We start from the raw sequence: 27940 nt of genomic DNA, 5'->3' as shown, positions 1-27940 counted from the left end.
AAGACCTTGTGCTATTGACATAAACAGCTGAGTCGTATTCACGTTGATACAGAACAGACTTTGATGCAGTGGCCGTTCAGTGTCAGTGAAATCACGTCAGGCAAGGAAATTAAAGATAAGGACACACTTCAGATCAGCTGTTATTCTGACCAAAGACCATACCAATTTGATCTGCTTCACATAATTTCAAATTAAGTTGTCATTTTGAGCTCAATAAACTGTTCACTGACACAGAACTTTAGTTTTTGCACGCAAACACAAGATTTTGGATGAACCACCACTTTTCAAGTTATCCATAGTCATAAAGACCAGAACATAAAGACCTGGACACAGTTTAATAGTCTTTATTAGGAACACGAGAACTTCAACAAGAATTTGGAGTTGGTAAGCGAAAGTAGGATTATTTACAGGGGCCAGACTGAGGACTCTTTGGTAAAGGAGACCCCACTGTGAGTGAGACCTGTAACAGGAAAGTATAGTGATCGAAAAAATGAAGGGAACTTTTTAATCAGAGTACAGCATCGAGTCAGTTGAACTTGTGGGATACTGATGTGGTCAGTTAAGTAAGAGAGGGGGTTGTTAATAAGGTTCAGCCACTTTGGTGTAATGTAAAGTAACAGTAGTGGAACTAGAGGGGCAAAAATGAGATACCCCCAAAAACAGGAATGTTTTTTTTCCTCCTCATCTTTTCTGACTGTTTTTTTTTTTTTTACTAGTTTTGCATTTTGCTAGGAACAGTGTCATCACTGGTAGCGTGAGGGGATACCTGGACCCTACAGGTAGTCCAACTTCTCCAGGATGCCACATCAGTACGTGCCACTGCCAGAAAGTTTGCTGTGTGTCTCCCAGCACAGTCTCAAGACCACGGAGGAGATTCCAGGAAACAGGTTGTTGCTAGGAGAGCTGGACAGGGCCAGAGAAGGTCCTGAACTCATCAGCAGGATCGGTATCTGCTCCTTTGTGCTAGGAGGAACAGAGTCAAATCATCTCCAGCAGGACATTGGTGTGAATGTCTGACCAAACAATCAGAAACAGACTTCATGAGAGTGGCCTGAGAGTCTGACATCCTCTACTACCTGTGCTCACTTCCTGGCACCGTGAAGCCCGATTGGTATATACCACAGAATACTAGAAATGGCAGGTCCACCACTGGTGCCCTGTGCTTTTAACACATGAGGGCACATGTGACAGACCTTATGGTAGCACAGTGGGTCCTAGATTCCTTCTGGTGCCGTCCTCATATGGCGAGGTATGCAGCCAGTTCCTGGAGGATGAAGGAATTGATACTACTGACTGGGCCTACATGACCAGGACATTATTACAAACATTATGTTTTGCTCCATCTGAGGGGTAACTTTAAATCAAGTCCTCTATAGGTTAATATTTTTTATTTCCATCATACCATGTGGCGTCCTTTCATTCCTAACACATTACTCAGCATTTTTCCCATTGAGATTTGATGTCTTTTCAACGAGTTCTTTTAATTTTGTCGATCAGCTTACTTAAAGACTCATGTTTTTCTTTGGACACTGACAGTGTTTCAATTAACCTCCTACACAGATGGAGAGGCTGACCTTTCACTTTTAAAGATGTGAAAGTGTCCTGTTGCTTTACACATATAAGAGAAGCAAATTATACATAAATTTATGTCACATTTCATTAAAAATGTGTATTTTTTATTCTGAATATTTATATTTTCATTGAATTCAGTGACATGAATTTAGATATTGAAATCTTTAAACTTAGCCTTGACATTTAATTAATTAATTTATTTTTTTATATATAACTAGTAGCGCAAGAAATGAGCAGCTCCAAGTAGATGAAGGCTGGAGATTATTCCCACATGAATCAACACATTAAAAATATAATTAGAAATTTTCAGTTAAATACAAAAATGTCCAAAAAACTCATTGATCAAGTCGGTAAATATATGTCTGTGCCTTTGTAAGAGTTTTAATAACAAAAGCCAACACAGATGCCATGAAGCACCTTTTTTAAAAGCAATATTAAATCAAAGATGACGGATTTATTAACATTTATGCACATTTACATCATTATTTTCAAAGAAAGTGATTTATATTATTCACAATTAATTGTAAAATACAATATTCTTCCATTAAGTTGCAAAAAAGATAGTGTCATGTGCAGAATGCCACAGTTGGTCCATTCATATGTAAAATGCAAAAAAAGGTCAAGAAAACTCCTAGCACTCGTTGCTCGTAAACGGGCAGACCACACACACTTGTGCAATGTCGTCGTATTCGTACGTCCTCTTCAGAAATGTATCTGTGAGCCTCAAACCAGAAATGCTCTGAAACAAAGAGGCAAACACACGAGTAAGTCGGTAAAGAGCACTTTGATCTGAGCACACCGTCAATTGCAAAGTCTGGATCGTACCTGCAGACCCTGGACGGAAGACAGGACTGTGAGGGGCAGTGAGAGGAAGGCGCCAGGACTAAGTTTCCCCAGCTGTCGCCCTGATATACCACACCAATGGATAGAACTAGTATTACACATCTCTAACACCAGGTCCATAGTTCTTTCACTGCAATATCAGAAAAGCAGAGAAAAGCTGGTTATTATGGGCTAATTCAAACCCTCAGTGAACTGAATAATACTGAGGGTTGTATTATGAGGGCGATTTCGTTTTTCGGGGTTTCTACCTGCAGTTGGTGATTTTACAGATGATGTCAAAAGGTTCTTCAAGGTTGACAGTGTCAGGAATCAGGTCTAAAGACAGCCGAATATCTCCATACCCTGGAGCCTGGAGGACACATGGGGATTAAACTGTATTAAATGTATTCATAAGAGGATAAGCGAAATGAGCGCCTCTGTTCTTGGCAGTAAGCTAACAGATCAAGATACCATTCTTTGCAGCTGACTGGTCTGTAGCCTCCCTCTTTCCCCAAGATTGGTCTTCCATACAATGTCCAGCTTGCCTATGACCGTCACTCCCTTGATGATGCCGGCCTTCTCTGCGTACTCCGGCTTTGGCTTCAGGCAGTACAAATACTGCCGCGTGTCCATAGGCTGCAGATAGGACATTTTCCCAAATGTGGACTCTCTGCAGAGGAAAAGTTACAGCTGAGTATCGAGTTTAAAACGTTATCAAAAATAAGGACACGTTTGTGTGTTTGTTTTACCCTTTGTCTACTTGTGTGACCGTGTTGAGCTCTGTAACGTTGTACATCATGGATGGCTCTAAAGACACTTTCTCCATGAACATTGGCGAGGTGGTAATGTTCTGGATCTGCGCTTCCAGGAACACTTCATCTGTCTGAGCGCAGAAGCACAGCGTCACACTAACAGGCTATTTGATGTTAGCCTTTATAACAAGTTACATAATCTCCAAGGTGAACTGAGCAACATGTCAGGTATTAACAGGTGGGTTAGGGCTTTTGCAAATGTGCCAGCTTCAAAAGGATGAGCTCGTATTTTAAAGTTTGTCTTAAAACGATATTCACATGCTCACAGAGGCTGTTAGAGTTTCTCATGGTTCTTTTCCCGCGGGAAGTGGGTAAAACCTCCTGATCCAGCAAGCACACTTGCTTCATTGGTTCTCACAGCACACGCTCCTTCTTTACCGGGGAGCACATCTGTGACCTGTAGTCGTCACAAATGTGCTCTGAGACTTTGAGGAAGGATACTAAAAATATAACGTCTGATGCTGTGTAAAAAGAAGAGACAGACCACAGATGCTGTGAGTGCTGCTCTTGAAAGCAGTGCATGCTACAATAGATCCCAATTAATGTTCTTCTCACTGAAAATGAGAAAGAACAATCAGATTTGTCTTTCTTCTTCCAGCAAACGTATGGAAGTTTCTCACAGCCAGCATGGACACGACAGACATGCTGTCGTTAATAAAATCTTACAGACATCTGAGAGGTGTGTCTTAACACAGATTTAAATGTGAACCTTTACGTTTCTTTGGTCATATAGGAGTTATATATTGAATATCAATGAGAAGACTGGCATTAAAAGAAAAACTTTAACTGAATCCTATTAGGTTTGCTCAGTGTACCTTTGAGGACATGTTAGTACAATTGTTGGTCAGCAGTGCACAGTACGGGCTGCACAGTGAAACATTAGTTTCTCAAGCATCAAGCAGTTTGGCTTTAGATGCCTTAAATGTGGAGAATGTTCTGCTTTCCTATTTTAATTAGGAAGCTACTTGATGCTTTGGTTGAGCAACACTCAGTTGTCTATACAACAGTAAACGTGTCTGTGCAGCCACGACTGTAAAGTGAGAAACAAAAAGAAGGAAGCGTGGATTAGTTTGTGCCTGTTATTCATAACATAAGTGACTTGATCATTCTGAGTGAAGTTAGTGTGAAATCAGAGTAAAGCCACTCCAACCAAACCTCACATTTCAGTTCTTATAGTCAAAGACTTCTGTCATTGTTGGTTGTTTAACTAGTAAGTATAATTGTAGTGATACAAAAGTTAAAGTGGACCTATTAAATTGCTTGTTGTAGCTCAACATTTTATTCTCGGACTGCACTAGGGCAGCGTTTCGGGCTTTATGGTGGCCCTGAAAGGTCAAATAGACTGCAACTTAAGGAAACCCCAGCAAACAGAAAAACACTGCAAAGTAATGTGCGTTTTAATCACACGATTCATATCATAGTGTAGATACATGCGCTTGCTATTAGCTGTTTACTGTTGTGTGTGCTTTTGCAGAGGTTTTTTGCTGGTGTTTAATAGGAACAACATATACAATGTAAAGAGGAATAGGTCCACTTTAAAAACGAGCAGCGCTGAACTTGCGTTACCACATAATCATTCACATATAGACGAATAGATACGAGATTAATCATAGCACCTTCTGTGATGATAACCTCAATCAATGCAGTACCCACTCAAAACAATGTGACACCACAAACACCGTGCAGGATCAGTTTGAAAGAAGAGGAAACAAAGAGAGGGCAAAAGAAAAAGAATGGAAGTTTATGTCAAGGGGTAACAAACAATAATCAACTTTTTTTTTTGTAATGAAACTTTTGACAGAAGATCTTTTCTATATTCAGACTTTCTTCCATTCTTTTACTTTGCACCTTTGTATGAGCTCAGAAAGAAAGAGTCTCCAGCGCCAGAAATGATTAGTAGAAGCTAATGTTCAGTGATGATAACAGAAGAAACAGTTACCACAGAACTGAGGTCGCTCTAATGGAGAAAATAAAATACAAGACAAGACACAGTAAACAAATGGAGTTACATGCCAATGTTGATGACAATGAATATTTGCAATACACAAAGCTACTGATATGAAAATGAGAGAATAAAAAAAGGGGGGAAAGCTTAATGCCTTTATCCAGGAAAACCACTTATCTCCAGGATCATTTATTCACCTGGAGGCACACAGGTTTTCATGGAGGCCTAACTAATGCTAACTGCCTCTATTAGCGTTTGCAAATGTTCCTGACTATGAAATGAAATATGATATGAAATAAGAGCTTTGCAATGCTGCTTGAGAACAGCTAATTTACCTCTGCGTTGTAGAACTTCGTCTTCACATCCAGCGGCTTCAAAACCTGATTAAAAATAGATTGCAAGCTGAACACTGAAGTTTTCTCATAAGATACCGCCATTGAGCTGAAAATAATATTTCCATGCAGTACTGCTTAGTCCAACTGGAGTTTTACTGAAAGTAGGAATCAGAGGGAGAGAAATTCATCTAAAAGAACGGCAGTGAGGCTACAGCTGGTTCTCGAACCGAGGGCAGAAGATCGCCTGACACCAAACCCACACAGAGGAAGCCAATCTGTTGTAGCTCTGTGGCATTTCTCAACTCATCTCTAAGCTTACTCATGACTTTACAACCATCTCCTAATTAGAACACTGAACCATAACTTACCTGGAACTTGAAGAACTTCCTAAAATAGAGCTTCTCCCCTTGCTGGGTGGTGTAACTGACTGCACAAACTAAGCTGGAAATGTGAAAACAGCAACAAACAAACAGGATTATTATTATTATTTTTTTATTACTGGTGAGTTGGGAAAACATTTCAGGAGTGGGAACACTCACATGTGTGTCCCAATTTCTTTGACTTCGTGGTGAATGACGTCATCGATGCAGCATTCGGGTTTGAGCTCTGCGACTGCTGAGTTTGATGCGGAGAGATTCAGCCTCTGCGAGCTCGTCTGTAGATCAGCCTACATAGGGAACCACATAATGATTACATGCGAACGGAAGCGCACAATCCGAACTGAACAGGTATTTCTTCTTTACAGTACCTTCACCAGAATGTCTTTAACAACTTGGCTGCTGTCATTATGAACGCTTATGTAACTGGAGAAGGTCTCGCCGAGGAATATATTTCTGTATGATGTGAAGACAAGAACTAGTTTTTTTAAAAAAAAGCACTTGCTGCTGTTTTTAACTTTAAAGAGTTACAGCTGATTGGTGTTTTACCCAAAGTTCTGTGGTAATGTGAGCATCTCTCCCAGCATTAAGGTCTCTGCGCCTTTGATGGTGGAGGGATCCTGCCTCATAAGCTGACCAAACAAGTCTCCTGTGGAGACAAAAACATGGGTAGGTGGGTGTCATGGATATGTATAACGCAGTACAGAATTTGGCTCCCGCACATGAAATCTGATTCCTCACTAAGGATTTACTATCTAGAGTATAAGTGATATGAAAACAATAAGATATACACCGTTCTACCAGCACACTAACAGGATTAGCTTTGGAGAAACATAATGTGTGGATATCTAACAGGCAGATGCTCTTCTGATGCTGTAAGGCAGCGCCGCACAAAGTGAGCGTTCAGTTTGCTGCAAGGAGAATGACAAAGCTAAAGAAAGACGCTTTGAAGATCAAGTTTCAAAGCAGACTGAACCTGAAAGGTAAAGCCATTAGGTTTCAACGTCTCCTTCTTTCCTTCTAATAACTCAGCCTCAAACATCTTGTGTTCAATTCACTGAATAAAATGTAGTGTGGTTAGTTTTGTGACAGGTTCTAACATCTTAATATAATAGGTTTCCACCTGATGCCCTGAGAATAATTTTCTCTACATTAACTTTAATGTATTTAATAAAGACATGCAAGATTTTAACCTGAACATTATTAATATTTTCTGAGTACAGGGCCTTGACAACATAATTATTATCTTTTTTTTTAACTGTCATAACTTCTAAAGGACTGAAAAACACATTTTAAGACTGTAACCAAATCAGTTTCACATCAACTCCAAGTGTGACAATCTAAAGACGAAATCTTGTTTTTGAGAATCAATATTATGGTATATACACGCTTGGATCACAGAGGGTCTCGGGGTTTCAGTGGATGTTCTCACAGTTTGTGACAATGGTTTTTTTTTGGCATATTCACTTGACTCAACTCTGAATGGGGACATCCAGCCCTTGTGTTCAGTTCGGTGTCCCTTGCTGATACTCAGATCAACCAGTAATACTGAGACCCTCTGTGATTCACGGCATTGTGCGTGTTCATATTGGATTAAAAAAACAAGAAAAAAAAAAAAGATTTAAACTAAACTATTACACAAAACACGAGTGTGTTTCTTCATTTCACAGCTATAAAATACATTTATGTGTATTAGAATATGACTAGATTAGAAAGTGATTTTGATACAGAAATAATTCAATTAAATTTACAATTCAATTTTATTTATATAGCGGCAACAGTCAGTCGCCTGTTGGTCCATATGTATAATGTAAGATAATACAATATTATTATAATATAGCCTAGCAGATGAGATCTTTCATATGCTATTACTTTTTTTTTGAGCAACCGTTATTCCACATGGGTATCTGACCCTTCAAAATATGCTCAAAAACATTTTTTCAAGTTTTTTAATAAACAGATTAAACATTCAGAGTACCAATATTTGTTTCTGTCAACATTAGACATCATCATACATACGCTACTTCACTGAAGCCAATGCAGAAGTACCTTAACCCTGTATTCTATCTGAAGGCCACCAGATGGCGATAGCTGCAGTTGTAAAAAGACTTGTTTATAATATTGAGGTAAATTTTTACTTAATATACTAAAGTTATGGTCCCCTGCTAATTCTAAAAGGGTCAGCTGAAGGTACTGATTGATTTTTCAATTGACTCAACAAGTTTTCAAGAAAAAGGAATGTTTTTATACTAATGCAATTCATCTTTAAATCTCTTTAAACTAGATTTTTTTAAGACCTTTTCTGCTGCTGGGTTAAAGATGTGTGTGCTAAGCATTCGTTTGTGGCATTTTTGTAACAACATCCATTTTTGAAGGACTGCCTGCTGTCATTAGTTAAACCTTTATCGGCCAAACATCAGTATAGTTTATACCTTCTTATTAAACCCCTTCAGAATCATCATTATATTTATTATATGAGTTACTGACTCGCTGGCAGAGGCATACAACAGCTAAGCAAAAATTCTAGTTCCTTCTGGTTGAATGCAGCACAGAGCAGTGCAGTGGTAACTGAAGTCCATATAAATCAAAAATGTGCTGACGAGTCTAGGTTGGACATCTATTTCTGTAAGTAGTAGGGAAGTCATAGTTTATTTTTAAAGGAGGAAGATTACTGTGACAAATATAACATCTGGCTAAATAAGCATTTTAGCAGAATATTTTGATGTCACTGCAAAGCTAACCTTTGACCTTGTGGTTGTCACTTTTATCCTTTTAGACGTTTTTGCAAAACTTTGACATAATTAGCAAATTACCTATTAACTACATAAAATGTGTTATGCCTGTGAAATTCTCAAAAGGTGTTTCTGATATACCCTGGAGAAAAAACAAAACAAAACAGAACAAAAAAACCCCACACACCTGTTAAAATTCCAGGTTTTGATGTTAAAAAAAATTAGACAACAATAAATGATTTCAAAATGTTCCCACCTTTAATGTGACCTATAACCTGCACAATCATTTGAAAAAAGGAAACAAATCTGTTCGAGGAGAAAAAATAAAATAAAACAGTGTGCACTCCCTTAAACTACTTCATGTTATTGGATCACAGCGTTCAGTCTTCTTGGGTACACACTCGACATCAATTAAAGAGACTGATTAACCCCCACGTAAAGTTCAGGCGTTCTAGTAGGATTTGCCTGACATTTACTTATTTGCCTGCTACAGGGAAAGGTTGGCAGCTTCGCTGAGAGCTTGCAAAGCATCACACTGATCTTATCAGTCGCCAAACGTTTACAGAAAAAATTTCCACGGCACTGAATATATCATAACACAGAACACAGTAAAGACTGTGTCATCAAAAAAGTGAAGAAAATATGGGATAACAGTGACGCTGCAAAGAGCTGGACTGGATGACTGTGGTCTCATTTTTTAACATCACAAAAACCTGGCACTTTTACAGCGGTGTAGACTTTTTATATCCACTGTATGGGCAAACTCAGAAAACATAACTCAGTGGCTGATAGGGAATAATAAAACAACAACAGAAACTTTAATGCGTCTACCTCTCTTTTATAGCATTTGGACAAGTTTGATGCCATGAAAATATTAACTATTTTTTTCTTGCCCAACAAGTATTCTATTGCAGACACAGTATCTCGCTTTCGTTTGTAAGCGGACTTGAGTGGGATTTCCTGGTGCAACCACAGAGGATGTTTAAATAAGTGTAAAAAAAATTGAGGAAGCTGCCTGACCAAGTTTGGCCTCAATACTTGTGTTATTTCCTGTAGTGGAGTGCAATGCTGACGTGGACCTCTGAAAAACAACACCATTAAAAAAAACAAACAAAAAAACCCACTTATCATTCAGCATTCAACTTCACAACTCTTGACTGTGAGTTTCTCAAACACAATCACGAATTTACAGGAGTTGGGAAAAATCTCTCAGATTGTTGTATATGCATGTAAAAAGGTGGAGATTTAATGAACAGGAAGCTTTTTAAGCCTTCAAACAGATTTCTTCCTTGAATTAACATTTACAAAAACAAAACAAACAAAAAAAACACCTCACAGGCAAGGGATTATACCATGGACACAAGGCTGTTGTTTTACTGTTGATGTCTTATTTGATCTTCTACGTCCTGATAAACATGAGTATAAGACCTCACAGTGGCTCAGCCATTGTGGTTTTCTCCTATCCCACGTCCTGCACTGGATTGGTTAACATCAACTGAACTAATTGGATTCCCTGATAACATCATGATGCTCAGTCTCACAGACCCGACCCCTGTTGTTCTCGTTTGCTACAGCTCTGCTAAAGAATACGGAGTGAAATTCAATTCAGGCTCGGAGGGTGGAACTCTGTCTGCAAGTTTAAACAGGCTCACCTGGCAGATCTCGATCCTCACACGTCGCCGGCAGGTTTGTGAAGAGAGTGGGCTTCGTTAAGCGCATCACTGTAAAGTAAAGTGACACTGGTTAGCAGCCAATTAGTGACCAAGCTGATATTTTCACATGGATTCAGGAGCCTGCATTCAAGAATGAATGCTTACCAGTTACTGAAATCACCCAGAGCAGGGGTGTATCTAAAGATTATTTTAACAAAGAATGAATCTGCTGACAAAGAGTAGTTCTGAGTGGGAAAGTTGTAGTCTGACATTTTAATTGTTATGGCATAAAAAAAATTAAAACACACAAATTATACAGGTTTTCTATGTACCATGTGAAGGACAAATATATGGTACCTTATCTGAATGCAACTTTTACAACTCCCTCTCTAGGTAAATGCAGTAAGCCCAAAGTTCCAGAAGTTTGCTTAATAGTCTCAAAACTCTTGTAAGATGCATTTCTTACATGCTGTTCACTGTTAAAAATGGTAACTGTCTAACAGATAAAATACTCTGCAGTCCTCACACAAAGAGCGGGTCCATGAAGTGCTCTAAAAACAGTGAATAAAATCTTCCCTTCACTACTGCATAAAACCTGTAGTTGTAGTAATACCGTTAGTATTCTGACTAACGATATTAATGATATCCTGCAGTTTGCAGGATATCACTTATGCTCAGAATTTCTTTTTGTGGGTGGTGAGCTGAAAGTTAACAAAAAGAAACAGGGAAATGAACACTTTAACTTCCCAGAGTTGCTTCTTTGAGTCAGATTCAGATTAGAGCAGCTAGAAGCAAAAAAATGTTACCTCGAGAAAAAAAAGGCCAACCCAAGCAAACAAACAAAAAACGAATTAATGCAATAAATAAACGAGCTACAACAACTAAGAGCACAAGAGATAGTTAGCTTACATTATGACACAGTTCCTTTAAGCTACACTTTGCTAAACAGGGTCTTTAATATATGTTTTAAGCGCCCCTGTTGTGCCAAAAAGTGATTGCCTGCCAAAAACTGATTTTCGGTATTTGCCAAAAACTGATTGCTCGTATTTAAACTGCTATAAGTAACTTGTTGGGCTATAATATGTGAAACATATGTCAAATGCATCCCCCATGGATGACATAAAGTCATCTTGAGCCACAAACAACATTCGTGTACCAAGGTAGAAGCTGCAATCAGTTTTTGGCAGTGACTTTTATATAACCTTTATTTATGCAGTTAAAAAAAATCTCGTTAACATTAAAAATGTCTTTTGTAAGAGTAAGTTGGCCAAGAGGACAGCAGAAATGGCAGCAAATATTACAATAATTCTGTAAAAATATTTTAAGTGGGGATAAAGGATCGGATTGGTTATAATGTAAGTACAATAACACAGAGTTATAAAGATACTTGAAAAACAGATAATTTTTTAATTCTATATATAACCCCTTTGTAAACCCTGTTCACCAAAGTCTATTTACCAACATACGTAAAGATATTACACATAAAAAATACACAGAAATATTGGAAATCAGTTTTTGGCAGGCAATCACTTTTTGCCACAACACCCCAAACGAAAAGAAAAGTCTTTAAAGTCGCACCACTGGCCATCAGCCTTGTTTACACCTTCACAAAAGTAAATGCATGATATTGCATTAGCTAGCGCTACTAGCAACTTGAAGCAGCAGCAAATGACAACAGCGCGATACACTAACACATCTAACCATGAAGACAACCTATGTAGTCACAACATATATGTTAACAGTAAAATACCTTTTAATGCAAGCAGGTGCTCCTGTTTCGCCTGATTTACATCCATTTTGACAGTGAAAACAGCCTAATCAGGGTGATAGCCACTCTGCTAGCTGCTTGTGTGACAGGCAGTTTCTTCTTCGTCATGTCATTTGGGGACAGGATGGACGCACCTGACATGTTATACTGCCTCCAATAGTCCGAGATGGGCGTTACAACAACAGAGAATCTTTTCTTTTCTTTTCGTCACCGTTGATATTAAGTTGTACTTTAGTCAGTTTAATTTATATTATTTATAATTTATATTAAATAATAATAAAACTTATCCAAACCGCGAATAAATAGATAAAACTTGATATAAATGGTAAACGTCACTGACATCTAGCGGTGAGAAGAGGCATTACATTGGGCCATAACCTCTGCAGTGTTGAAATAGCGAAAGGCTCTGCACTATAACTCTAACACGGCTTATACGGACTGTAACACGGATACTTGTGATCCAATACCTAGTCCCTAACATTTTAGAGCTGATAACAGCATCTGTTCATGTTCTGTTGCTTATGTTGGTTATTTTTTGTATGAATTTCTTCTGTTCAATTTGTTTTCTTTTTCTTTTCTTTTTGCAAGGAAGGAGAAGAAATGTGTCTCTCTCAATCTACACATGTGGTAGTTGTCATTTTGTGGATCTGTCTCAGTGGCTTCAGTCACAATGATATAAAATTGCAACTGCAATTTATTAAAAATATTTGTTTGATTAAAAGTCTGTAAAATAATAATAAAAAATAAGACAATTATTAGAAAGTTAAATCTGAATTATTGAGCTACAATAAAAACTAGAAAATACAAGACCTTTAGAATTATAAAGAAACTTTTGCTGCTTCTGGGTATTGCAAGTCACTTTTTGGTGAGATTCTGAACACAACCAGCCCATTGTGCACACACAGGAAATTTGTTAGTTTTGCTTCCACAGCCACGGCTTGTAAGCAGCACCAGTGTTTTCATCTGCATGCAGCTAATGGAGAAGCTGAGCTACAGAAAAGCTACAAATTTGTCAGCATTCTGATTTATAGAGCAACAATTCCAGTGTCAAACAAGATGATATGAGATTTAGGCAGTTTTCCTCCTAAAAAAAGAAGGCACTGTGCTGTCATCAAGTGAATGCATGAGCATTTACTGTGCAGTTTCTCACTGATAATGGTTATGTAGCATATATACATCGATCAGGCATAACATTGTGACCACAGACAGAAGTGAATGACACTGATGATCTCTTGATCATGGCACCTGTTAGTTTGTGGGATATATTGTGGTACAAGTGGATATTTTGTTCTCACAGCTGATGAGTTAAGAAGCAGGAAAAATGAGCAAACCTAAGGATTTGACAAGGTGAATACTGGCACCAGGATCCCCTATGTTAGAAGAATGCTTTAGACAATGTTCTGCTGGGAAACCTTGGGTGCTGCCATCCATGTAGATGTTACTTTGACAAGTTCCACCTACCTAAGCCTTACTGAAGACCATGTACACCCTTTCATGGATTACAGTATTCCCTGATGGCTGTGCCCACTGTCAGCAGGATACAGTGCCTTGCCACGAAGCAAAAATGAATGGTTTGAGGAGCACAACAATGAGTTTGAGGTGTTGACTGGGCCTCCAAATTCCTCAGATCTCAGTCCAATTGAGCATCTGTTGGATGTGCTGGGCAAAGAAGTCTGATCCCTGGAAGCCCCACCTCTTAAAGGATGTGCTGCTAAAATCTTGGTGCCAGATACCACAGCACACCTTCAGGGATCTAGTGGAGTCCTTGTCTCGATGGGTGGGGTGTGTTTTGGCAGCATATCAGTGGGCCAACACAATATTAGGCCTCTGGTCATAATGTTATCCTTGATCGGTGTATATATAGGGTTTATGTCATGTGGAGTTCCCACGGACACAAGATAACATGAATGACTAAGCGCAAGGGTGACAAATTTGAATACATTTTCCTTGTATATTGCCTCCATTTTCACCACAATCCACAGAATGATTGAATAGATCAAAACATGCCAGCATCCTTTCACTGTGTAAATCTTCACATGCACAGTAATACTCCCCATAGTTATCAAACTTGCCAAGTGTACTGCTGTTAGTTATGAATATTGCAAAACATATTTAAAGAGCCTTAGCGTGACAAAGCTACAACAGTTTGTGATCATGGCAACACTTGTGGTGGAAACAGAAAACAGAATAAGGCACAGAAGTGAAAGGATATCGAACAATTCTCAGCACTGTTTTGTTATTAGGCTCATTTTGCACACTATGCGCTATTTGGTGTTACACGTTTTCTTCTCTGCAGTAATTTTTCTTTTACTCTAGTTGTGTGACCAAAAATGCTCTCCACCATCACAATTCATGCAAAAGCAAGTGTTTTGCAAGACCTTGTGCTATTGACATAAAAGCAGCTGAGTTGTATTCACGTTGATACAGAACAGACTTTGATGCAGTGGCCGTTCAGTGTCAGTGAAATCACGTCAGGCAAGGAAATTAAAGATGAAGACACACTTCAAATCAGCTGTTATTCTGACCAAAGACCATACCAATTTGATCTGCTTCACATAATTTCAAATTAAGTTGTCATTTTGAGCTCAATAAACTGTTCACTGACACAGAACTTTAGTTTTTGCACGCAAACACAAGATTTTGGATGAACCACCACTTTTCAAGTTATCCATAGTCATTAAGGCCAGAACATCAAGACCTGGACACAGTCACAAGTTTAATAGTCTTTATTAGGAACACGAGAACTTCAACAAGAACTCGGAGTTGGTAAGCAAAAGTAGGATTATTTACAGGGGCCAGACTGAGGACTCTTTGGTAAAGGAGACCCCACTGTGAGTGAGACCTGTAACAGGAAAGTATAGTGATCGAAAAAATGAAGGGAACACTTTTTTTAATCAGAGTGAAATGAGACACCCCCCAAAACAGGAATGGGTTTACAGGTGGAGGTCACTGACATTTTTCCCCTCCTCATATTTTCTGATTTTTATTTATTTATTTATTTTTGGCTAGGATCAGTGTTAATACTTGTAGATTGAGGAGATACCTGCACAGGTAGTCCAACTCCTTCAGGATGCCAGATCAGTACAGAATAGCCAGAAGTTTTGATGTGTCTCCTAACAGTCTCAAAAGCATGGAGAAGATTCCAGGAGACAGGCAGTTACTCTAGGACACTGCTGGATAGAAGGTCCTTAACCCATCAGCAGGAGTGATATCTGCTCCTTTGCACAAGAAGGAACAGAATGAGCTCTGCGCGAGCTACGAAATGATCTCATGTGAAGGACAGTGGTGTGAATCTCTCTGACAAAACAATCACAACCAGACTTCATGAGGGTGGTCTGAGAGCCCCCTTCCTCTTCTGGGCCCTGTGCTCACTGCCGGGCACCGTGAAGTCTGACCGGCATTTACCACAGAATACCAGAATTGGCAGGTCCACCACTGGTGCCCTGTGCTTTTCACAGATGAGAGCAGGTTCGACCTGAACACGTGACAGACTTGCAAGACTCTGTTGAAGCCGTGGAGAACGTTATGCTGCCAATAACATTATTCAGCATGACCGGTTTGGTGTTGGGATCAGTGATTGTCTGGAGAGGCATATCCATGGAGGGACACACAGACCTCCACAGGATAGACAACGGCACCCTGACTGCCACACACACCAGAGAGAAACTAGGAAAAAAGGACAAAAAATAGAAAAAGTAGACGGAAAGTCTACTTTACACACAGGTAAAGTGATGACCATAATAGGAGTAACAGCAATTAAGGAGAAAATGGAGGTAAGAGACAGTACAAAGCAGCAATGAGATGATGAAAACAGGTGTGGCAGCTGATACTAGGAGGCAGATACTGTAACCACGCCTTCAACCTGCCAGGTAAAGAGAAGGGCAGAGCGAGAGGGAGGGAAGGAACTACATTTTGGGAATTACTTCTGCACAGCTGAGAACTTATTTCAGTTTTTTCAGTGAACACTTTACTCAAATTAACTGATGTCGAATCAGTTGCAATACAATTTAAACTCACTTTTGTTTTCTCTTTGCAGCAAATCAAAAGCACAATAATTAAAGTCTCCAAGTTGAGAATGATTTATGAATGCATCATCAAGCATAATAGTCACGAGCTACTTAAACATGTTATTTATAACACCCAGTATCTAAAACATGTCGATATTTGTGCACTTTTAGAACTTGAACTTGTTGACTGAAACAAAAAAAGATTAAAAAAAAACCCCCAATATGACTGTGACAGAGTGTGCGACATGCCATTTTAATTAGCATGGGTTTCTAAAATGAATAAAGCCTTTGGAGTGTAGAAACAATCCTGCGGCTTGGACTGAAGCAGATGATCACAGAGGACCAGTCATGCAAGCAGACTGACACAAAATGAGCTCATCTTACTTTGCAATGACAAAAGGCCAGAAGAGTATGAAGCTGAGCGGCATTTTTATTGAAGGCATCACAAGAGACGTGTTAACAGCAGAATTTGATATTTTCTTTATTCAATTTGACTTTCTTGTGACAACAACATGACAATTCTGCATTTAAGCCATTATCTGTATGCGTGCAGACGGTAATGAATAGAGCTCTACACGTCATAGAGCAGCACGGCGACCGGAGCGCTCAACATCTTGCTTAGAATGATTTGTTTAGAACAAATCTTTTCATCATCTTCATCCTCCACGAGGACAGACAGAAAGTGCTGAGGGCTCCAGGGCACCTCCTTGGTCTCGGATGCCAGCACACGGATGCAGTCGATGTCTTTCTTGAAGGTGAACTTCACCACGGAGGGGGTCTTCTCCTTATCGGCATCTTCACCAGACTGGGAAACGATGAAGGCATCAATCTCCACAGCCTTTTCTGTGATGAACACTCGAACGTTCCTCTTGCTGTAGTTGCTCAATTGACACGCAGTGGTGATATTGCCCATTTTTCCAAAGGTGTGATTAGTCAGGAGGCTGAGTGGAGGCTGAAATTTGAAATGAGACAGACATATTGCTTAAATTCTGAGCATCTCATTATCTAACATCCCACATATGTGGGGAGTATACACTTTGATCCTTTACATTTCATTCTTTATATTTCATTTTTGTTCCTAAATATGTTTTTTAAACAAATTAAGCTTGTAATCAAAAACTTGGTAAGACTTTAACACTTCACAATATGTCCCATGACCAAGGCCATAATTCCCCTGTAATTAAACAGAATTTCAATGTATTTTATTTGAAATTAGAATGTAATTATATTTGCCTACACATAGTTAAAGATAGACACACCAGAAATAGGTCAAGTTTTTACAGGAACCTAATAAAATATTATACTCTAAGTAAACTGAAGCATTATGCAATGACATTTTAGTAGTGTGCAATTTGATGGTAATTTTGCAGAAAAACAAAGAAACATTTCCTCGTTAAACATCGTAGATACACTGTACGTTTTGGGGGCATGGTTGGTATTATGGAGTGGATTAATCTAGACTTTTTGCATCTTTATTCATTGTGACTAACATCATGACTGATGCTCTACTATTCAATACTAATTCTATTATTCAAATTTCTTTTTATTTTATCAATATAAACAAAATAAAGACTGTTCTCCCTTACTAGCTTACAAGAGAAAAAATAAACCTAACCCTAAGTGGAACAAAATTTGCACATCTATGTGACCTTATATTGATGGAGCCAAGTCTAACTTAATATTTTTTTTCTTTTCACAATAACTGTTTGAACATAACTTTGAAAAAAACTTACTTAACACTACTTAAATTTCAATAAAACAATAACAAAACCTTCTTAAAATACATTTAAAAAGAACAAAGAAAAAAAACCCCTTAATATACACATAACACAGTACTATTCCCTTAAATGTGAAAGCTGCCCAGTGAATGCCTTGGTGGAGGATTGTGCGCTGACTGCTTCTTGTTTTATTAAGTTTGACAGTTATTCTAACTGTAGTTCTTTATTGCACTCTGAGTCTCTATGATATATCTCTTTACTTACGCCTATTTCTTTATCTCTGATATGACAGCCAGGAATGTTTTAACTGTTTTAACTTTATACATTTAAAAATGCTCAAGTGCTTTCAATTTAGGTACCAAAATAAGCTATCCTCTGCAGTTTCTTAAACAAATCAAATAAAGACCCAGTTCTTACCTGCTGATTCAGTGAAGGACAGGTGACAATAATGAGCTGTTACTGTAGCTGCTCACCTGAGCTGTGCGTGTCTTACAGACAAAGTCTGATAATATGCAAAAAGATGAAAAGACATGAACATGAGGTAATGTACTGCATGCTTTTAAAGATTAGAAGCACCAGGTGTGATGGTTTCACTATCCGAGTCCAAAGTGGCACATACAAAAAAAGCTTTTTCAGCCTTTTTTATGTGAAAAATGTAAACTAAACAACAATAATGCAATAACAATCACAAGATCCACTTAACATTTCAGTCTAGTCCAAAAGTAGAATGATGAAATAATGAAAGTAGGAGAATAATGTAGGCTGGGACTGTACAGGAATTAGTTCTATCGGGTCTTTGGATGCAGACAAATAAACAGTAGGTTTACTTCACAGTGGGCTTTGAACACTGGAAGAAATCTAGAATAACAGACTTATCCTCAGGCCTCTATTGCTGCAATGTGGTAGATATAACAATACATATAACAAAGAGTATTACATCTATCTGAGTGCATATCATGCAAAAATAGCAAGCGCCACTTTATTTGTGAAACTACAGAACTGCTTACAGTTTCCACTAAGGTTTAATAACCTGAGACTTCTACAAGTGTGAGATGATGAAAACATGCCTTTGTGTAATTACAGCCTATTGTTAGAGACAGAACAGAACCTTTTATTTGCTCTGCGTTTTGCATACACAAAGTAGAGAAATGCAGTAAAGATAAAAGCATAACTGCTGGCTTCAGGCTGCCTTCCAGCACTTATTTTCGGCACAATGAGGCCCTGGCTGCTGCTGCTGCTGTCTCTGCTCGTCTCTGACCTGACTCCCCCAGGAGACGGGAACTGGGTTATGGATTACTTCAGCTGGACTTTGTGCAGAAAACTGATCCTCGGTGGACAGATGGCTCCCAAAGGACTGAAGTTAATTCTGAGCCAAACTGAGTGTACATGCTTCAAAAGAAACTACATGTATGCTGTTTTGCTACACAAACAGAGGAGCTACTCCTTCTGCTTGCCATTCACAGTCCACAGTGACCATGGACACACTCTGTCTTTCAAAGACTTGAGAAGAATAATGCAAAGGGATCAGATTCCTGTATTGGTATGCTTATTTTATTCAGTAATTGTGTTAAAATATGTCTTGTTCTTCATTGGGAAAACTACTGCCACCATCATCTGTATTTGTTTTTACTTTATACATGTTCCCTCTTATGCTGCTCCCGAGCTCCTCTGTGCATGAATTATCAGCATACCAGGTGGGAATGTCACATTTTGCAAAGCAGCCAAGAGTCTCCCACATTACACTACCTAAAAAGCACGAAGCTGATGACTCAGTCAAAAGCTGCTTTATTTTCACACCCATTTCATGCTGATGATAATAAGAATATCTGACATGCAGTGTGTTTTTGTGCCAGATTACAATATTTAATAGAGAAAAAGCCTTTTCGGGTAATGCTTTTAACTAAGCGTGACACCATGACAGTCTCTTAGCATGTGATTTTAATATTTACTGCAGAAAATCTGGACATTTATCAAATAGAAGACTAAAACAAGAAGACGCACGCCCCACTCCAGATGTCAAAATCTTACTCCTAATGCTACTCGACCATTTATAATAAAAATGATCCAAACTGAGGTTTACATAAATAAATCCTTGTTGGTTTATTTCCCCTTCAAATTGAATTAATTTTATTTAATATTTTTTGCCTCCTTATGTGTGCCCCATCTAACCCACCAGTGGGGCCTGCCCCACAGTTTGTGACCAACTGGGTTAAACAGGCATATTAAAAATAGATTTCATGGAAGAACAGTTAGAACAGTTGTTCTCCTTCTACTTGCTCAGTTAACAATTGATGTGCTGCACAGTCGGGCGTGTGCTTGGAGGGTATTTGTGTGTTTGCAGTGCTGCAAAACACACAAATGCACTTTATGATAAAGAAAGCAGATCTCAATGAGGAAAAACAAAATCATGGTAGATTTCTATGCTGTTATGGACCTGCTCCAGTCTGTTTTCTCTCCCTGGTCTGTCATCTGTTTCCAAGTGTCAAGCTTACATGTCTTGACATGTCACATGACTCTCTGTGTGCTTGTCACTTCCTGTTTTATTTTGACAGTCCCTAGTCTTGTGTGCGTTACGTTTAATTTTGCTTCCTCTGTTTGGTTAGTCAGATTTTGTTTCAGCTGTGTTTTCCACCTGTTGCCCATCCTCTCGTGATCCTGTGTAATTAGGTCCTTAGTTTTCATCTGTTCCTTGTCATGTCTGTTAGTCAGGGTTTGTGGTTTCAGTTAGTTTACTCCAGTTCAGCTCTGCTTCTTATATTGTTCAATCAGCCATTTGCCTGCAACCAAGCCTGTGCCTTAAGTTAAGCCTGTCTGCCAGGTCCTTAAGGCTACGTTCACACTGCAGGCGAAAGCGCATCAAATCCGATTTTTTCGCCCCTATGCGACCCGTATCCGATCTTGGTATGACAGTGTGAACGGCACGAATCCGATATTTTCAAATCCGATCTGGGTCACTTTCGTATGTGGTACTGAATCCGATACGTATCCGATGTTTTAGAAAGCGACTGCTGTGTGAACGGTCAAGTCGCATTAAATCCGTCTTTTACGTCACTGACACAAGACAGACGCCAATTATCAGCGCCGGAGAAGCGCCCGATAGGACATCGCGAACGATTTCCTACCATCCGGTGAAACTGTTGGGAAGACAACATTGGAGAAATGTGAACATTTTATTTTTACTGTATTTTCTGCAGATTCTGACAGAAATCTGCAACTATCCTTTGAAGCACCGCTCCTCTAAAACAGCAAAAAGGATCATTATTAGGTCATCTACATTATTATGTAAATAACAAAATAACTTAAAGCAAAAATCTGGAAACATAAAGTCCGAAGTCTTTATATTAAGGGCAATCAGTCAAACAATATTGTTTGCTCTGGGTCTGAACAGAGCGAGTTGTGTGTGACGTCTTCTTTTGCGCATGCGGGCCGCTTTGAGCGTTCACACTGGAGAGCGTTTGATGTTGCATTTTATGTGTAGTGTGAACAAGCAGACAAAAAAATCGGATTTGATCAAAAAATCGGAAATGAGCATTAAGACCTGCAGTGTGAACGTAGCCTTAGTTTTGGTCCTCTCTCTGACTGCCACACAACAAGCCCATGACAGTTTGATGGGAAAGAAAATAATCAAACTAGGGAGGGTTGACTTCAAAGACACCTCAGAAATCAAAGTAAAAAAGTAAAAAAGACGGCAAACTTTCTGGCAGTGGCATATATTCATGTGCCATCCTGGAGGAGTAGGACTACCTGTGCAACCCCTGTAGGGTCCAGGTATCGCCTCATGCTACCCATAGTGACACTGACCCTAGCCAAATGCAAAACTAGAGAAAAAACTGTTGGAAAAAATGAAAAGGAAAAAAACTTCAGTGGCTTCCGCCTGTAAAACCATTTCTGTTTTGGGGATTGTCTCATTGTTGCCCCTTTAGTGCAGCTGTTTCATTAACTCCAAAAGCAGCTGAAACAACAACCCCCTCTGCTACTTATGTACTGTCTTAATGCTATACTCTGATTAAAAAGTGTTACTTTAATTTTTTGAGCAGCTTACATTTTCAAGTCTTATTTGATCCGACTTGGTAATTGTTGCATGCGCGTGCAGTGTTTGCTGTCTCTCGGAGTTGCCCCTCGCTGTCAAGTCTCATTCAGAAGAACAAGTGCCCAAAGTGTCCAAGTCTCCAAGATGGATATTTCCATCTGGACCGCAGTCATGGTGGTGGAAGTTGTTTTTATGGCTCACGGATTTATCTGGAAGCATTTTTTTAACTAATTCAGTCTTCCTCTCTTGTCCCTTTAGGCTGTTCTTCATTGTTGTGGTGAAAAAAAACTTGTTCCAGCTTTCGTGATGAAGTCAAACACAGCCCTGCTTCCTATTAGCGATACTCCAAAAACTAAGACTGTTGGTCAAACCGGTCACATTGCCATGGATATAATTAAAGATAGCCCTGATTCTAGACCTTCATTGTTAGTGCTTCACTGCTCCATTTTCTCAGGACAAATTCTTCAGGCTCTCTTACTGGAGAAACCCGAGGGTTGGGCAGCCACCATCACTGCTCAGTTGCAGAAAATGCTGACAGTGCGATTCTGTGTGACTCCAATTATGATTGTTTCCTGCTGTCCAAAACCTTGTGAAATCGCAGAAATGAACATCAGGAGGACCTCAAAAGAAGAGTCTGAACCACTACAGACAAAACTAAAGGCACCAATGGACATTAAAATTCTCATGCAGCACAATCAAAGAGGATCTCTGAGAGCTTCAGCGGGTCAACGTGACATTTTCCATGCAGCTACTCTGCACTCTGGCATCTCTTCAATGAAAACGTCAGATATGTCACAGTTAAAGACACAGGGACATGAAAACATTCTTGTGAAGCAAAAGCAACTTTTGAACTTGAATGAAGACTCCACTCGCCAAAGACGTTTTCAGAAACAACTTTCTTTAAAAGCAGCATCTGGTGTGGATGATGGTGGATTTGATGTTACGAGGCAACCCCTCTTGGTATCTAAGGAGAAGAAAGGATCCAGAAATAGACCACTGAATAAGATGAGGCCCACTCAGGATGATAATAATGAATTATTTAGCTGGAAAATGATCACAAAACAACCAGAGCTCAGACACCCAGAAGGAGATAGTAAAGCAGAACAAAATACGAATCCTATGGAAAATGGAAACCAAAAGAGATTTGCATACGTCCTACAAACGCGCTCCACACATAAAACAGATATTCATGATTTCAATGAAAAACAAATGCTGTCTGATGTGGGAGAAGAAGCCTTAATCATGTTTTTCCTGCCAGAAGCAGTGATGGAGACACAAACGGATCCAAGATCTGAAAGAAAGCCCATTCCCAACACAGACTTTAGATGGAAAGTGAATATTCCTGAGCTGGGTGACCTGCCACCCATCACTAAAGCTGTAAAGGACATCGCTATTAAACAAAACGACTCAAAATGTAAATGTTTGAAAGGAAGAATATGTTTATTAGAAATCTTTGTAATAGAGAGCTTAGCTAGAAAAGCAGTGGAACCTGGAAAAACTATAAAGGAACAAGTCAAGGAAACCACAGAAAAACCAGCAAACTCAAAAACAACTAATATATACGACGAAACAACAAGAATAAACCACACTGAACATGAAGGAAATCAGAAACCGGAGGAGACAGTCGTACCCTCACCTCCCCCGCTCAAAATGATAACAACAGAACACATAACAGACACAACTACAGCAAACACAAAGATTAAAGACACAACAATAAGTACGGAAGTCATCACTCACAGCAGCGCACACGAAGATGATGGACAGCCGAGCGCAGAGAAGAGACCGACGACCGGAATGAGTCCAGAGCCCGAGGCACACACTGAGCCAGGACTTTTGAAGAATGAAACAGAAACTACGCAAGCAACGACTGTGAAGCCATTTTCGGGCCTCAGGATGAGAGAAGACGTCCTAGAAAATCTAACCAAGTTTCTGAAAGGCGCAGAGAGTGAAGAAGAAGCTTTAAAAAGCAGGACAGAAACTGAAAGAAAGGAAGCTCAAAATGATCCACGAGTGGGATCATTTACATTTTCAACACACTTGGATTTAATTCACACAGAGCCCCCAGACAAGCATGCAAAAGTAAGTATTTCTTCAAGATTTCTGTGAAAATTTAGATTCAATTAGATAAATAGTTGAACATTTTTGGGAAGTTTATGTCTCGTTTGACTGTTAGATTCATATAATTATCATTTAAATTAGTTAAATTTCATGAGCAATGAAATACTGCGATATTAAAACTATTAGAAGTGAAACAGAAATGTTGAAAAAAATCATTTTAAACCCACATTTTTGGGTTGAAATTTCCTTTTCTTTTCAACCAATTTAAATATTTTGAGTTCCTGTGAGATATTTGCCCTTTTGATGAACACTGTAATGGCTGAACCATGAAATAATTAAACACAAATTTCTAAAATTGCAAATACGTTTTAATTTGTATTGTTTTTGCTACATCTGGTATTTTTGTGCAATTTATTGCTCACAGTAGTGCTGCATGTGTTTGATTGTAAACATCAGGTTTTTCAGGGGAAACAATGTAGAGGTCTCAAAAACTCAATAAACCATTTTAGTTCAAGGGTTAACTATTTTTAACTTTAACTATTTTTAACATTAACTATTAATACTGGCTTTTTTTGTAGTCCACCCTACATCTCATAGGGAGTTGCTGAGAATTTGTTTTATTTACTTCCATGCCAGAAGAGCAAGCAGTGACACTAGGGGTGCAGTGGGTTGATGATAATTTTATTCACAGATATTTGCAGAAATGGAAAGTTAGAGTTGAGAGGTTCAACGAATGCTAAGTAACATTAACTAAAAATGCTTGCGATTACTTAGGAAACATGCTAATCCAATAGTATTTAAACTTTTAAGTTCAACAACTTAAGAAAAATAAGGCAATCAGTTACATTAATTTTTTAAGTCCTGTGAATTTATTTAGGTTTGCAGGGCAATGAAGTGATAGGTGGTCCTTCAGGACAGGAAGTCCATCAAATGAATAGCTTATTGCATTATATAGTATTTTCCAAGTAAATGTTTTACCTTTGAAAGAAAAAAATGGTGTTGGAAAATAATTGGCCAAAAATGGTTATTAGCCCTCATAAGTAATAGTTTTGAATAAAATGCAACTGAAATATATAAAATCAAAGGTTTATTTATTTAAATAATTAATCTGAATGTATACCAGTCAAGTGAATTTAATTTGACTGGATTCAATTACATTTAACATTTTACATTGTACTTAGGTAATAAAATTGCATGGAAAATTTACATGGACTCAAATGACCATTTGGGGCATTCACTTCTTTTGAGTATAACATGATGAATAACAATGACAGTGCTGATGAAAGATCTTCTCAACAGGTTTCAGGAGACACTGTGCCGCTTTGTGGAGGTTTAATACATCGCACGAAAGCTGGCTGGAAACACTGCAAAGAGAGACTCGGAGGAACAAAGATGTTTGCTTCAAGGCATCCTATGGTTCCAGGTGAGCTGCAGACAGACCCCATCAGAGATGATGACAACAGCCGACGTAATGATGAAGAAAACGATCACTTCTATTATTTTGACGGAGTCCTCAAAAGAGTTCAAAACAATTATTACCCCCACTACAAGAGAGAGACGCACAGTGGCGTTCCCACAGAGAGACAAAAAAGAGACACTCATGAAAATCTTCTCAGTTATATTCTGCGACTTACGTTAAGGAATAGGGGTCAGTGACTTCAAAAGATTAGGTGCTGAAGATGATTTCTAGAGACATGATCAGTAGTGTCTGAAAATAAGTGAAATCCACAAGGTGACCAAAGGACCTGAACCCTGGAGAATGAAAGAAAAAGTGTCCACTAACAAGAGCTTTATCCACAGGACAGCAAGTGGAAAGCAATGTCCTGTTTGAAGGGTCCAGTAAGCTGGATCATGCAAAACATCTAACTTCTCTTTATATCCAGTTAATTACTGACAGTCTGAGGACCTAACAGGACAGAAAGTGAAATTCACAGTGAAGATACTGTGAACCTGAATTGTACTGTTAAAAAACGTATTTTCTACCTCTGAATATAACTTATAAGAACGTATAGAGAGATTTGTCTAAATGTGTTCACATTTTGACTTGATGCACTTAATTGTGCAGAAGCCAACAGGGGCTGAAGTTTGCACTTTGTATTATAATAGACTTCACAGAGTAATTATAATTAATATAATATAATTATTCAGCCTTTCTGTTTAGCAGAACAAAACAAAGCATTTATTTTCCACCACAGCCTTTGTACATGACTTGTGGTATTTACTTTGATACTTTACCTGTAGTGATTGTATGTACTGGTTAAGGGAAAACAAACACAAAATACAACAGTTACTGTGTATAAATTGTCTAGACTGGATATTTCTACTATTTGTCGCCTGAATTTGGAGATGTTTCTGTGAATTGCGACTTTGTGAAACATGTACAGTTAGGTCCATAAGTTTTTAGACAATGTCACTTTATTTTTATTTATTTATTTGTAGTTTTGCCTCTGTACACCACCACAGTGGATTTCTATTGAAACACTCAAAATGTGTTTGAAGTGGGCTTAGTTTGTTTATTTATTTATTTTTAATTCTTGGAAGAAAACGCTTTTGGAGTCAACGACGACCCGAAGTCTAGAATCCATGGGCATAACAAATTGCTCTTTCCTCCCTTAAGATGCTCTGCCAGGCCTTTACTGCAGCCAGGCCTTTGATTTGGCCACTCCCAAAGTTTTTGCTATCTTTGTGACACATTTAATTTAGTTTTTCAGCCTTTTGGGGATCTCCTTTGCTGTCATCAACATTTCTTTGGGCCTCATATTGAGAGTTTTAATGAAAGCAAATTCAAGTTCAACTGGAATCAGTGTCACGTCTTTTATTTGCTTACTCTGTCACAGACTAACAAGAGAAAAGGCCTCATCTGTCAAAATCTACATGAAAAACTGCACTTTAGTCACATCTTAATTCTTTGATAGTTTAATTTTAATGGTGGTGTACAGAGACAAAAATTGTGTAACTGCCTGAAAACTTCTGGATCTAACTGTTTGCACACAGTGAAACAGGTTTTCCAGTTCCTGTTTACAAAATGCAAAAAACAAGTTAATTTAAAGCCACTTAATGTCTTTTAAGTACTGTATTTCCATTTCACTCTCACCTGGTTCTAGCACATGGCAAAATGAAACACCTTAATGGTAGGGCGTCTTTAATGGTTTTGTGTATCTCCTAGTCAAACTGTCTATACAAAATAAATATTATATTGTCTCATTGCTCCATGATGACTATAAACATTTCTATTTTGGATTAATGAGTTAATGATAATGCATAGATTTAGGGTGATCATATTTAGTCAATGTGGTATTTAAAGAGGGCTATCTCCAGGGTTATTGTCATGTCTAGTGCTTTATTTTTAAAATAAAAGTGTTTAGGAGTTACATGCATCACACTATTGATAAAATCCACATAACTACATTGTTAGAATTAAAATCCAGTACGTAGTTTGAAATCAACACTTTTGACACTCAGAGCTGCTGCGTCTTGCTGCTAGGTCATCCTAAATTACAGACGTATAGACTCCAGAGGGCTAAAAGCCCACTTCCTTCTGATTGGCTGTCCTCTGGAAGCATGATGAGGGGGGACGCACACGATGCTTGTAAGCTGAAATACTGGTACCTGTTTGCCAAAGTGCTCTAGGTGACCGTAGTCTGAAGCCAGGATTTGTATGTAAATGATGTATTATGACTTGAAAAATGTAACATAAAAATCTCAAGTTGTGACATTATGAGCCTGATTCACCAACATGTTGTACCAGCGTAAGGTGAATTTTGGGTTAAATAAAAAGCATTGAGGGTATTTACAAAGAGAGTCCAGTAAGAGGTGGGAACTTTTTGCCACCGACCCTGGTGCATACGTATTTCCTTTGTCAAGGCACAAAGTATGGCACAGTATCGGGAAGATAATGTTTAAATCAAGTGCAAAAACAGATTTACTGTTTGTTACACACAGTTTGCTGCCAACTGCACCAATCTTTAATGCCAACAAATTCATGCCATACTTCTTGAGCTTGTTAATGAAACGGCTTGCACTGGGTGTTTAGGAAACAGCACAACTGTGTGAATGACCCGTAAGACTAGAGCCCTTTAAAGTAACGTATCGTCAATGATGAAGACAGAGAA

General features: G+C 38.6%; 2 protein-coding genes across 2 annotated transcripts; one reads left to right on the top strand and one right to left on the bottom strand.

Moving 5' to 3' along the window:
- Positions 1–1927: 1927 nt before the first annotated feature.
- Positions 1928–12126, bottom strand: trappc13 (trafficking protein particle complex 13). The gene is made up of 13 exons (XM_031727275.2): positions 11998–12126; positions 10248–10316; positions 6413–6512; positions 6235–6319; positions 6026–6153; positions 5855–5927; positions 5487–5531; positions 5146–5163; positions 3144–3277; positions 2866–3064; positions 2664–2764; positions 2398–2545; positions 1928–2311 (listed from the first exon to the last, which is right to left on the bottom strand). The coding sequence occupies exons 1-13, from the start codon at positions 12041–12043 to the stop codon at positions 2204–2206; spliced, it is 1254 nt and encodes a 417-aa protein (XP_031583135.1). The 5' UTR covers positions 12044–12126; the 3' UTR covers positions 1928–2203.
- Positions 12127–22740: 10614 nt separating this feature from the next.
- On the top strand, positions 22741–27608 carry LOC120441144. Its single transcript, XM_039615037.1, has 2 exons — positions 22741–23849; positions 25128–27608. The coding sequence occupies exons 1-2, from the start codon at positions 22776–22778 to the stop codon at positions 25482–25484; spliced, it is 1431 nt and encodes a 476-aa protein (XP_039470971.1). The 5' UTR covers positions 22741–22775; the 3' UTR covers positions 25485–27608.
- Positions 27609–27940: the final 332 nt, after the last annotated feature.

Source organism: Oreochromis aureus, linkage group 7 (genome assembly GCF_013358895.1).
Source record: "Oreochromis aureus strain Israel breed Guangdong linkage group 7, ZZ_aureus, whole genome shotgun sequence".
Lineage (NCBI taxonomy): Eukaryota > Metazoa > Chordata > Actinopteri > Cichliformes > Cichlidae > Oreochromis > Oreochromis aureus.
Note: the sequence above shows the minus strand (reverse complement) of the source record. Positions and strands in the feature narration are given on the sequence as shown.